We start from the raw sequence: 10,540 nt of genomic DNA, 5'->3' as shown, positions 1-10,540 counted from the left end.
AGAAGTATAACTTTATTAATTAGATTACTATAGAAAAATAATTCTATAATATAGTAAATCTATATCTTTATATATACTATATCTATACTAAATATATATAGATTATTTCTATCTAGAGAATTTAGAATATTTAATTAAGCTAAAATATCTATCTTAATTTAATCTCTATATTCTATTATAATAGAATTAATTTTCTTTTTTTTTTTTAATTATATAATTATCTTATATCTATTTTTCTTCTCTACTACTTAAATTACTATTATATATTATAAATAAAGTACAATTGGCATTTACCAGAACGCCGCCGTTTTCGGCAACCGCCCCGTTCGGGTTTAGCGCCCGTCCGACGGTTTCCCGCAGTGGTTTAGCGCTTTCCTGATCAGGTATGGCTCCTCGCGCTATCCCGCAACAGGAACTGCCTTCCGTCTCCGCCTTCGCGACCTGTCCTTGACTATATAAGACCGTCGGTGCGTTGCTCAATGAGTCTCCTCCCTTCAATCTTTACTGCCCTCACAACTTGGCTGGTTCTGGGTCATTTGCGCAGTCGGAGCTCATCACCCCGACCCTTGCTCTCTCGGAAATTACGCCCCCAAAATGAGTGCTCAGCCCCTTTCTCTCCCCACTCTCGACGGGGTCCGCTGAAACTCCCTGGCACCACTAACTGACTCGATCATGCGAGTAACTGCTTTTACTGGATAATGCAGGGCGACCGCAGCAAGTGTCACAGCAAGAAATTTGTTTGCCTAGAATGATACTCCCAGATGGCTCTCTTCCGCATGGCAAGGCTTGCCACTGCGGTCCTAGGCCGCAATGCTTTCCCTTTGATTCGCTAGCCGCGATCAGGGCTATTTCTCAATTCTATGAGATACTGATGGTGTATTTCGCTGAGACACTCTCATTTGCTTATCGAATCCCGCGCACCAATCGCAAAAATACCTCATGGTGCTTTGTTCGGTCTCAGTGGTGGGGTCATCAGTTGCATGGCTCGACTACGGATTACACTCGAAAAAGCATGCATTGGGCTGCGTAACTCCCCGAATCGGCCGTAAAAAGATCTGGTTGGTGGGATATGATCTAATATGGTTACATTCGGGCTTCAAGGGTTGACGGCATCCCCGATTACATCTACTGGTGGCTATGTGGGCTTTGCGTTAGGGTCGCGCGACGTATTGTTCATACGCATTGGGAAGTTCTCTGACCAAAACTGGGTTTTTCAAGATGTCCCTTATGTCCGATTGGTGCCATGATGGTCTGGCTAGGATAATGCGGTCCTCAACTATACCGCCTGGACCTTGGAATTTGGGGATTTCGGAATCTTGTGCGATAAGTGTTACTGGGATGAGCTGGGTGACAGTCATCGGGAGGGGCCATGGCACTGCGACACCTCATTCATCCAATAGAATAATGCCACCATTGTTCAATTATTCGAAAGAAAACGTATCTTACTGATCTGGATTTTTTGCGAGGAACATGGAAGTCTCGGCCGTGAAGTCTGACAATGACTGTGGGTTCTGGTGGCGATGCACTGCTATTCGTTTGAACCGCTCAGGTGTGCGCTGAAACGACTCTCTCGTGTACCTATTTAATTGGCCCTTCCCCCTGCTTCAACTTGAATCTCTCCGTCACCTTTTTGAGTGTCAAACCATCTCCTTTCCCCCCCTCCTCCCCTTCCCATCATCCTTTCTGGGCCTTACAACTCATTCCGAAGTCCGCTGAAACCATGTATGTCAATCTTAATAATATCAGCTTCTACCGTCAACCCCCTCCTCCCAAACCCCCTCTGTCTAGTTTGCCCACTCCCCGTTGGATGCCATACCAAGCCCCTCCAGCATCACAGTGCCTTTCACACCCTCTCCCGCCCAAACCACCTATTCCTGCAGCGTCGACCGTCCCAACTCTGGCTAGTAGACAGAATCTTGTCCAGCAACTTCAGACTTCTATAAGAGAAGATATTGAATCACATATAACAACAGTTCGCAATGAATTTGATGTCGAACTAGAGAGGATATCTATAGCGGGAAACACCAGAACAGTGCACGAAGCAGATCTGGAGAGGTCTGGTGATCATGGGTTTCATAATGGAGGTGTTACAGACGTTCATCCAAAGCCGAACACGTCAAGTATTGGTATGTGGGATGCACAGTGGACATGTTCCGTGCGCTTAGCTAATATGTCGCATCAGGTTCAATGATCCCAAAGCTAGCACAACCACAGGCGAGTGCTAGTGGAAGCGGTGAAACAGCGTCTCAATCTACCCCTGAACAGGATATCCTGCAGGAACAGCCAGACCGGGGGGTGTGTCGATCGGTGGAGGCTGGCTGTTATTCAGACCCAGCGTTCACAGGAGCAGAGCTAGAATGTCCAGGTAGGCATAGTCCACCTCCTCTCCATACTTGACCTTTTCCTTAATATATGACAGGCCCATCTGTTGTCATGGAGTTGCATCGAGATAGTATCCTATCATCAAGGGCTTCCACCAAGACCAATGCATCCCTTTCAGTAGTAAGCGATCATAGTGCATATACCTCTCAATCACCTGCAGCCGATATATCAGACTTGTCGGATACAACACCACACCCTCGAGGTGTATCACCCGCTGAAACCATTCAATGTGATGAAACCGTTGTCGAGGATGCTATAAATGAGGTCGCGAGCCGCGGAGACCAAGCGGAGTACTTGAGCAACAAGGCAGTCCTTACACAAAGCGTTCAAAATGACAGACCCTCAATCGAAAAGTCCAGTCCACCTAGCGATGCGGAAGACAATGTTTCCAAGGAGGTTCGGCCATCTGTACTCTCGCGTCCCAATCATCAGTCTTGTCCAATCGGACTCTCAGAAATACCTTTGCCGTGCACCCGCTCCCTCCGCCCTCGACCAAACACAAATGCCGACAAAATCTCCAAGGAGGTTCGACTACCTGAGCTTTCCCATTCCAATCATCAGTCCCGCCCAATCGGACCCTTGAAAATGCCTTCAAAGCGCACACGTTCCCTTCGCCCTCGACCAAATATACATATCGATAGGCCAGAGCGATTGCCTTCTGTTTCCGTGGTGATACCAGTCCGAGAGTCCGATAGGTTGATGGCCAGTGCCACAAAAGACCCTCCAATCCAAGTTCGACGCCATGTACAACAGGATGGGAGCGGGGACAACAATACTAACAGTAGTACGGCAGCGCCGGACTTCAATAATGACCGATCTTGCTCTGAGATAGAACGGCCGCGGAAAAGATGCAAACATGCAGTCCGGCCGAGGAAGGCAGCGGAAACTGATTCAACCTCGACCAATCACGCCATCAGGGAAACCAAGAACTCATTTCGGAACTCATCAGGTAGTGGCTTCGGCACTCCGGACGAGGCACAGGAGGTCTTCGGCCGGGGAATTCTGCGTATTCAACCCCACGGCCCTCGGCATACATACTTCATTACATTCCTTCCAGATAATGTTTACCATCTACCCCCACGCCCAGATATGCCTCCTAGACAATCATCATGCCCTGAAGGTCGTCCTCAAAGTCAGTCTTCGCGACAAACGATCCACAGGAGGCGTCATAAGCGAAGCCCTTATTCACCTGCAGAGAATCAGCTGCTAACTGAGTTGAGAAGTCGCCGCTGTCTGCCCTGGCGAGAAGTTGCGAAACACTTCAAACATCGGACCCAAGCATCTCTTCAAGTTCAATATTCCAAGATACGCAGTGAATCTCTAGATAAAATTTGAGATATGTCTCAGTTTATTTCATTGCGTGCATGTATCCACCACCTCCAGAGTCTATGTCGACTTTCTCATAGGAGGCATCTAGCATTGGAGGGACGATTCTTGGGGATCGCCTCGGATAAATGCAAAAGCCGAATTTTGGATCATGTATATTTGTATCTATAGGAGTAGTTTACTTGAGGTCGCGAAAAGAAACTTTACGGAAGTGTTAAGAGATAGCACAAATCTATCTGACAATTGAATGGATATGATCCAAAACTTGGGCTGTAGTTTCTGTTTACATGATGGAGCCCGGCTTCAGTGTATGTGCTACAAAGGCAGAGGAGTTATTGTGCCTTCTCTTCCATTTGATTTGGGTGAGTCTAGAGATTGTGTTACGTGTTACAGGGTAGTGACTAATTGAAATAGACACTATAATATCCAGCCACAATGGAGAATTAAACTGCGCCGCTTAAGATCTCTCTGTTATGGTATTCGGAGGATAGGCGGAACTTATGGTTATGGACTTGAGAATATTCTGTTTGGTGGTTTATGTTAAGGCTTTTGTGTTTCCTTACAAGACTATATATTGAATTGGATACTAGGTAGTTTGGAATTTATGTTTGTTTGATTCTTATATAGCATAAAACTGCCTATTTGCTGGGTTAAGTAAGCTTCTTTTTTCCAATCTGCAGAAATGCCGTGGATACTTATGGAATACTCTTTAACCATTGATCATAAATACAGGACTACCACAAATTTCCCACATAACACAACGACAGGCACGGCGATGACTATCATGGACCAGCTCATAATGCTCATCCTCAGACGCAAGTTCTTCTCTATTAAACAGAGCCAAGAAGTAACTGATAGATCTCATTGTCCAACAGCTCTTTATGAGTGCCCCTCCCCACGATTTGACCTTGTTCAACAACAAGGATCTGATCAGCATTCTTGATTTCCTGTAGCCGATGTCTAAATATCCATAGTTAGCTATAGTCCTGTAGTGAAGTAGCTGCATAACATACGTGACAATGATTTTTGTTTTCTGGATAGTGTCCAAGTAGTTCCATATTGTTTTCTCTGTGGCTTTATCTAATTGGCTGGTGGCCTCATCTAGAGCCAGAATTGAGGGCTTCTGCAACAGGATACGAACAAGTGCAACAATCTGTTTCTGTCCACCGGATAGATCATTAGATGGATGAAGCTCGGTCTGATATCCTTGTGTGAAGCTTAAGATTCTCTCGTGCAGGCCAATATGCTTGCATATTTCCTGAACAGTTTCATAATCAATATCGGGCCTGCAGCCATAAGTAAGATTTGTCAATATCGTCTGGCCATAGAATAACTCCGGGTTCTGCGGGACCATTTTAATATGCTCTCTGACAGATTCCTTTGTCAGTCTGCGAATGTCATGATTGCTGATCTTGATATCACCGCTATCGTGATCAATTAGTCGCATAAGAGTTCGTAAAATAGTGCTTTTCCCGGCACCGTTTCTGCCAACAATAGCAATGGTCTGACCCGGTTTGACAGAAAAGCTTACATTGCGCAAAGCAAAGGTATTCTTGTTGTGAGAGACGCAGACATCTTGAAAATCAATGCTCCCATCACTTTCTAGTAATTGATCGCCCTCTGATTGCGTTTCGCCTCTATAATTGTAAAGGACTTGAAAGACATGCTCGGCCTCTATAGAATGAGTAAAACCGGAGACACGGTTCGAAACGTTGTCAAAGCTCTTGGAAAATCTAGACCAAAAGTTGAATATATGTATAAAATTCTGACCGGTTCCTCCATATCGGTAATTGAGCCAAAACAGGAGAGTTATTCTGCCAGCATAGGTGACTATCTCACTAAGTAGAGGTTCGATCTCTGTAGGACGAATTGTGGAGTGAAAGTGATATAGTTCACTATCCTTGTGAGATAGGAATCGTGCCATTTCCTGCAATTGCTGGTTGTTTAGAATAATTAGCTCTCTAGATTTCATCAGCTCATCTAGAAGGCGATTGCATTGTTGCCTGGCTGTATAAAATCTTAACCGAGCCTTATATGACAGGCTAATTATATATCGCGACGCGACTGCTTTAATAGCCACTGTTGTAAAAACTGTGATAGTGACGCCTACTCCAAGCTCCGAGTATGTATCGTAGGTGATAAATGTCAGTTTGAATATTGCCGAGACAATATCCAGGGACACCATTGCTAAGGCAGATTGTACACCTCTACAAGATGCCAGTAACATGATTGAGTCAGCTTGACTCATGGCAATGGACCCGCCATCCACTGCCAAGTCAAAAACCACTTTGCATGCTCTTTGCTGGAAGGTCTTATCAATCGAATCCCGTATTGTAAAGATACAATAGTTGAGAGGGATAGAGACAGACTGCTTTAACCCATAGTAAAGGAGGAATTCGGATACCACTGTACTATCTATACATGAGTTAACACCTTAGATATGTGAGTTTGATTTGCTTGCCTACCTATGTGGGAGTATAAAGGCTTCTGTGCTCTTATATCCAGATAAGTTAGAAGGATAGACCGAGAGAGAATGGAGACAGCCATAAACAAGTATTTCCGTCTAAACCCAGGAACATCATCTATCCAGACTAACAAGCGTATAATCTGTAATCATTAGCTAGGAAAAGACGTGGTTGACTTTGATTAGCTACCTTAATACGCTGTTTCCAGGTTTGGAGAACAGGGATTGCAAGAGTAATGAGAATGGTAGGAATGCGAGGTGCTGTATAGCACATCACCCAGAGAAGGAAACAGTAGAATGTTATGGCAGTATTGGAATTGAATCCATAGGCTACGATATATAGGGGTAAATGCATGATCGAGAAATGTGGGCAGCCTGCAACAGAAAATATTCAGTAAAATTGGAAGGCAAGGAAGGCTGTAAGATGTGTAATGATAAGGGAGAAAAAAGTGGAGGGTGACATTCTTATAGGTCTGCCTCACCACCGTTACTGTTATTTTTGGCGATCGCTTATTTATGTGCCGGGCTACCAGCAATGCAATAAATATAATGCATAGCTATTAATTTAATATAAATCATCCAACAGTTAATCAACAGGGAAACCCGAAATGTGTTCATGATAGAAATACATAAGGAGTGGAAAAGGACCTAAAAGTGGTCACCATGCTACAATATTTTCAGATCTGATACTATAAACATCATAGGTAATAACCAAATAAGACCAGGTAGAGTATCAAGTTGCTACCAAGGCTTCTGACCCACTATCCCCCCCCCTTTGTTGACGAATGTAGTCAATCAAGCTCAGTAGATATTGCCGCAAATGGAGAAGAAACCGAGGCATACGATTAGATTGGGCTGAGGGCCTCCCACAAAGATAACCTCTCTGCATCAAGTGCTGGATATCATCCAACATTGAGCTCAATGCTCGTTGATTGCACATTTCGAAGAACTCGAAGATGCACATGAAAGACGACATATATTGCGTGTGATCATATCTCACGTAGGACAACTGTCGTTCCATTGTCCCAAGGAGACCGAAGCTACTGAATAGATTCATGGGTCCCAAGAATGAGACCTCATAAATTGGCTTCCAATCTAGCCATTCCTCCGAAAGTAACCAAAAGACATCTCTAATGGCAGTTATGACACCAAATATAGGGTCTCTCAGCCGGATAAGATCATCAAGAGTGTCCGGAATAGCGGAAGAAAATTGGTGAATTAGGAAAGACGTGTCAGCCAGAAAGAATGTAGTGGACACCCATGGGTGAAGAATACTATATAAAGCCCTCTCATGCATCTTTCCCGAACATCTTAGCGGAGTATACATGTGGAGAAAGTCGCAATCGTATAGGACATCAGGGAAGTCATGCAGTGCCAAAATAGTTTGAACTAACTCAACTATGGCGCTAGAGACAGTTCCTGACTGAGATAACAGGACCAATGCTAGTTGGTGTAAGACGAAATATTGATCATGTTCTGATGCTGGAGCAAGTCCGGGCGAAATGTTTTCGGAAGTGTAGCCTCGTATAGCATAATGAAGAGATTGAATGACAGTATATGCGTCCATGTGCACTGTTGTCCTACTGCCACGGAATTCTGGGCGTAATCTGGATAGCCTAATGGCAAGACCAACTGCAAATCGAGATACATCTTGACTTTCCAGAAAATCTCGGGAACATCTTTGAATCAAATCCAAGCGATCATGTAGATGTCTGCTCATTAAGCATGAGTGCCAGGCGGGATCATACGGAATTTGCTCAATAATGAGTTGCCTAAGGCTTTGGTTAACGAGTGTACATAAATGGACATAAGAGGCATTACTCACACGTAGCTATCATCCATTTTTCGCTGACTGTGGTGCTGATCGATAATATCGATTAGGGCGTTGGAAAAGATACCCACGTCCCTTTTAAATATTGATTAGCCATATTACCACGTGATGACCTAAGGAGAACCTCTTCAATGATTAATAACCTGAATCAATTATCAATTAAAAAAAAGTGTCGGTACTTTGTGTTTTGTGGATTGTCGAAAATTGTCGGTCAGCGCTACAACGCGGATCCCGAGCTATCCTATCCTCGTACATAACACTAAACTAATAGATGACAGAGCGCGGTCAGGAGAAGCTAGTGTAACTTTCCCTGTTGGATTGGATCCCAGTACCCCCCTTTGGCTAATCAGGTAGCGGCTTGAAGTGACATATGTCTGACCAAAGCCCAGTCATTGATCTGTTCCACTGGGTATGGTCTCAATGCAACGTGGCTGGTGATCACAGATCAAGCTAGGTTCTAGACAGTACTTGCTATACAGATAATGTCTGTATATTGGTGTACATCCGTTCACATTCACTGGAATCTAGTATTCCACTGATCATTAGTATTGTACTAGAGTCGAACTCATGTAATATACAGTTTGTTTCTTATCCACCACTAAATAGAAACTGGAGAATGATGAATTCTAAAGCTACAGGAATGACTATCCATTATGTTAATTATTCCTCATATCCAGCGCCAAATCACTTATGACAAACGTAGGTTCAGTGTTTCTACTATGCAACTAAAAGAGCCAAAGTCCCCGAACCAATTTCCCTGGGTAATATATACAGTCATACTATCTCAACCCTCAGTTGGCTTCTGTCCATAGGCGACGCGGCTGTCCAACTATACTCAGCTAGTTCCCTGCTATCATGAGAAAGAATACGTACATTTCAAGGAATCCATTGACACCCGCGGCCAAAGCACTTCGAGCTGCAGCACATTCAAGCAATGTCATAAGGGTCTGTCTCCCTCGCAACTGACTCATCAATTCCAGACAATATGCGTTTAGCCCGCGTGCCCAGTTGGAGATGATTTTGCTCTCAATGGAGTCTTCAGATATATTTCGCAGTGATAGACGATAGACATGTTCATTCGTATTGATGAACACGTGGCGGTGCAGTTCATTCACATATATTGAAGGCAAATAGAGAAATCGTCCGCTTCACTGGTAGGCTCTTTCCATGTTTTTATACAATGTGTGGAGAGGACTGTCGCCATCAGGGTCGTCCAGCTGGAGTCTAGTGCCCCAAATCTCAACCATGCCTTTATGTTTACAACACCTAAATGATCAATTAGGGATGGTAAATGAGTACCCTTTCGAGCAAAGCTTACTTATAGGAGCCGCTAAGAAGAATTGATAAAAGTTGGTAATCACCACCAATGTCTCCTATATGGATAAAGTCAACATTTTTATAGCTTTGATGCCAGTGAGAACTAGTCAGATTTTCCACCACGAATTCACAATTTGCCGGTACCCTGGTATATTAGCCTCATATACATTATAAATATATATACATGGATATACCAACCATCTGGGCATCATGTGGGCGAGTAAGTCAATACCAAGTACCTAAATAATCAATATTAGGCTTGATAGTGAAAAGGACAAGTCGATATACCTCGGTCCCAGGATTCCTATCAGCTACAGAAAATATTAGCAACGCAATTTGAGACAAACGTAATCCTTGGCGCGAGGAAGGGGGTGAAGGGAGAAGAATGAACCGAGAGGGCAAAAAGGGAGACACTATGCTAACCAAATTCCAATGCCCAGCAGCCAGTTCCTGACCTAACATCAAGCACGGTTAATGGCCTATCAATTGACACATGGGCTAATTTATTGTCAAATAATTCACAGTACAATTCGAATTGCTCTCCTGTGTACATTAGAACAGACCCCGGATTGGTGTGTGTTTGGGTGTTACCAAGCCGATCTTGTTCCGCCTCCACGATATCAGCAATAATTCAATGAGGGTGGCGGAAAACACACTTCATCAATAGGCCATGGGTGTTGATGTTGATACAACACTGCATAGACTCTGCCATGCTTGTAATCCGTTTCAAGGTATTCATCATCGAGCGATGCGGTGGATCTGAAAAGTCAGTTAAGGCAGCGGCTAGGATACGCAAGGCAGATGCATATGCGGACATACCCAATATCAGAGCCATAGGCTGAATCAGATACGGAGCTTTGAGACAAAGGCGACTGTTGGTTCATTGTACCCCGTCAAAGAGCAGGGTGCAGAATTAAGTGTAAATTTAAATAAGGACTCTCAAAACCGCCATTCTTCTTCCCTCATTATAAGCTACGGAAAGAACCACCATCTCCAACCCCAGTGAGAACATGGAGCGTAAATACCGTTACATACTCCCAAAATATTTTCTTAGTGTATATAATTTCGGCCAGGTCTAGAGCAAACTAGCGAGTATGGCGTTCTCATATGCTTCGGGTCTGTTCGGGTGCATAGGCATTGTCCTTGAAACCTTGGTCAACTTCTCGATTTCTTTCGCCTAAGCGCAAACTAAAGGTGCCTAGCTGCAGAGTGGATACCGC

At 44.1% G+C, this 10,540-nt stretch overlaps 4 protein-coding genes across 4 annotated transcripts; 2 read left to right on the top strand and 2 right to left on the bottom strand.

The window, feature by feature from the left end:
* Positions 1 to 1,585: 1,585 nt before the first annotated feature.
* On the top strand, positions 1,586 to 2,479 carry BDW43DRAFT_234668 (uncharacterized protein). The gene is made up of 2 exons (XM_032039577.1): positions 1,586 to 2,365; positions 2,420 to 2,479. The coding sequence occupies exon 1, from the start codon at positions 1,721 to 1,723 to the stop codon at positions 2,189 to 2,191; it is 471 nt and encodes a 156-aa protein (XP_031894762.1). The 5' UTR covers positions 1,586 to 1,720; the 3' UTR covers positions 2,192 to 2,365; positions 2,420 to 2,479.
* On the top strand, positions 2,303 to 3,836 carry BDW43DRAFT_234683 (uncharacterized protein). Its single transcript, XM_032039578.1, has one exon. The coding sequence runs from the start codon at positions 2,413 to 2,415 to the stop codon at positions 3,715 to 3,717; it is 1,305 nt and encodes a 434-aa protein (XP_031894761.1). The 5' UTR covers positions 2,303 to 2,412; the 3' UTR covers positions 3,718 to 3,836.
* A 702-nt stretch (positions 3,837 to 4,538) lies between these two features.
* On the bottom strand, positions 4,539 to 5,283 carry BDW43DRAFT_323453 (P-loop containing nucleoside triphosphate hydrolase protein; the record flags this gene model as incomplete). The annotated part of the gene is made up of 3 exons (XM_032049749.1): positions 4,539 to 4,668; positions 4,722 to 5,192; positions 5,240 to 5,283. 3 exons carry the CDS (start codon positions 5,281 to 5,283, stop codon positions 4,539 to 4,541), a joined length of 645 nt encoding a protein of 214 aa, XP_031894760.1.
* Positions 5,284 to 8,694: 3,411 nt separating this feature from the next.
* On the bottom strand, positions 8,695 to 10,419 carry BDW43DRAFT_292831 (uncharacterized protein). The gene is made up of 9 exons (XM_032043763.1): positions 10,140 to 10,419; positions 9,977 to 10,079; positions 9,912 to 9,930; positions 9,744 to 9,863; positions 9,609 to 9,631; positions 9,519 to 9,559; positions 9,322 to 9,465; positions 8,877 to 9,269; positions 8,695 to 8,824 (listed from the first exon to the last, which is right to left on the bottom strand). The coding sequence occupies exons 1-8, from the start codon at positions 10,202 to 10,204 to the stop codon at positions 9,152 to 9,154; spliced, it is 633 nt and encodes a 210-aa protein (XP_031894759.1). The 5' UTR covers positions 10,205 to 10,419; the 3' UTR covers positions 8,695 to 8,824; positions 8,877 to 9,151.
* Between the last annotated feature and the right edge of the window lie 121 nt (positions 10,420 to 10,540).

This window comes from Aspergillus alliaceus (assembly GCF_009176365.1).
Source record: "Aspergillus alliaceus strain CBS 536.65 unplaced genomic scaffold BDW43scaffold_74, whole genome shotgun sequence".
Classification (NCBI taxonomy): domain Eukaryota; kingdom Fungi; phylum Ascomycota; class Eurotiomycetes; order Eurotiales; family Aspergillaceae; genus Aspergillus; species Aspergillus alliaceus.
This window is presented reverse-complemented; position numbering and strand designations above follow the sequence as displayed.

Excerpts from the sequence above, each read along its gene's own strand:
- BDW43DRAFT_234668 (XM_032039577.1), top strand. The coding sequence starts at position 1,721 with ATGTATGTCAATCTTAATAATATCAGCTTCTACCGTCAACCCCCTCCT.
- BDW43DRAFT_234683 (XM_032039578.1), top strand. The coding sequence starts at position 2,413 with ATGACAGGCCCATCTGTTGTCATGGAGTTGCATCGAGATAGTATCCTA.
- BDW43DRAFT_292831 (XM_032043763.1), bottom strand. The coding sequence starts at position 10,204 with ATGAACCAACAGTCGCCTTTGTCTCAAAGCTCCGTATCTGATTCAGCC. Across the intron at positions 10,080-10,139 it reads GCCTATGGCTCTGATATTGG|ATCCACCGCATCGCTCGATG; the intron begins GTATGTCCGCAT and ends CTGACTTTTCAG. Across the intron at positions 9,466-9,518 it reads GCCCACATGATGCCCAGATG|GGTACCGGCAAATTGTGAAT; the intron begins GTTGGTATATCC and ends CTAATATACCAG.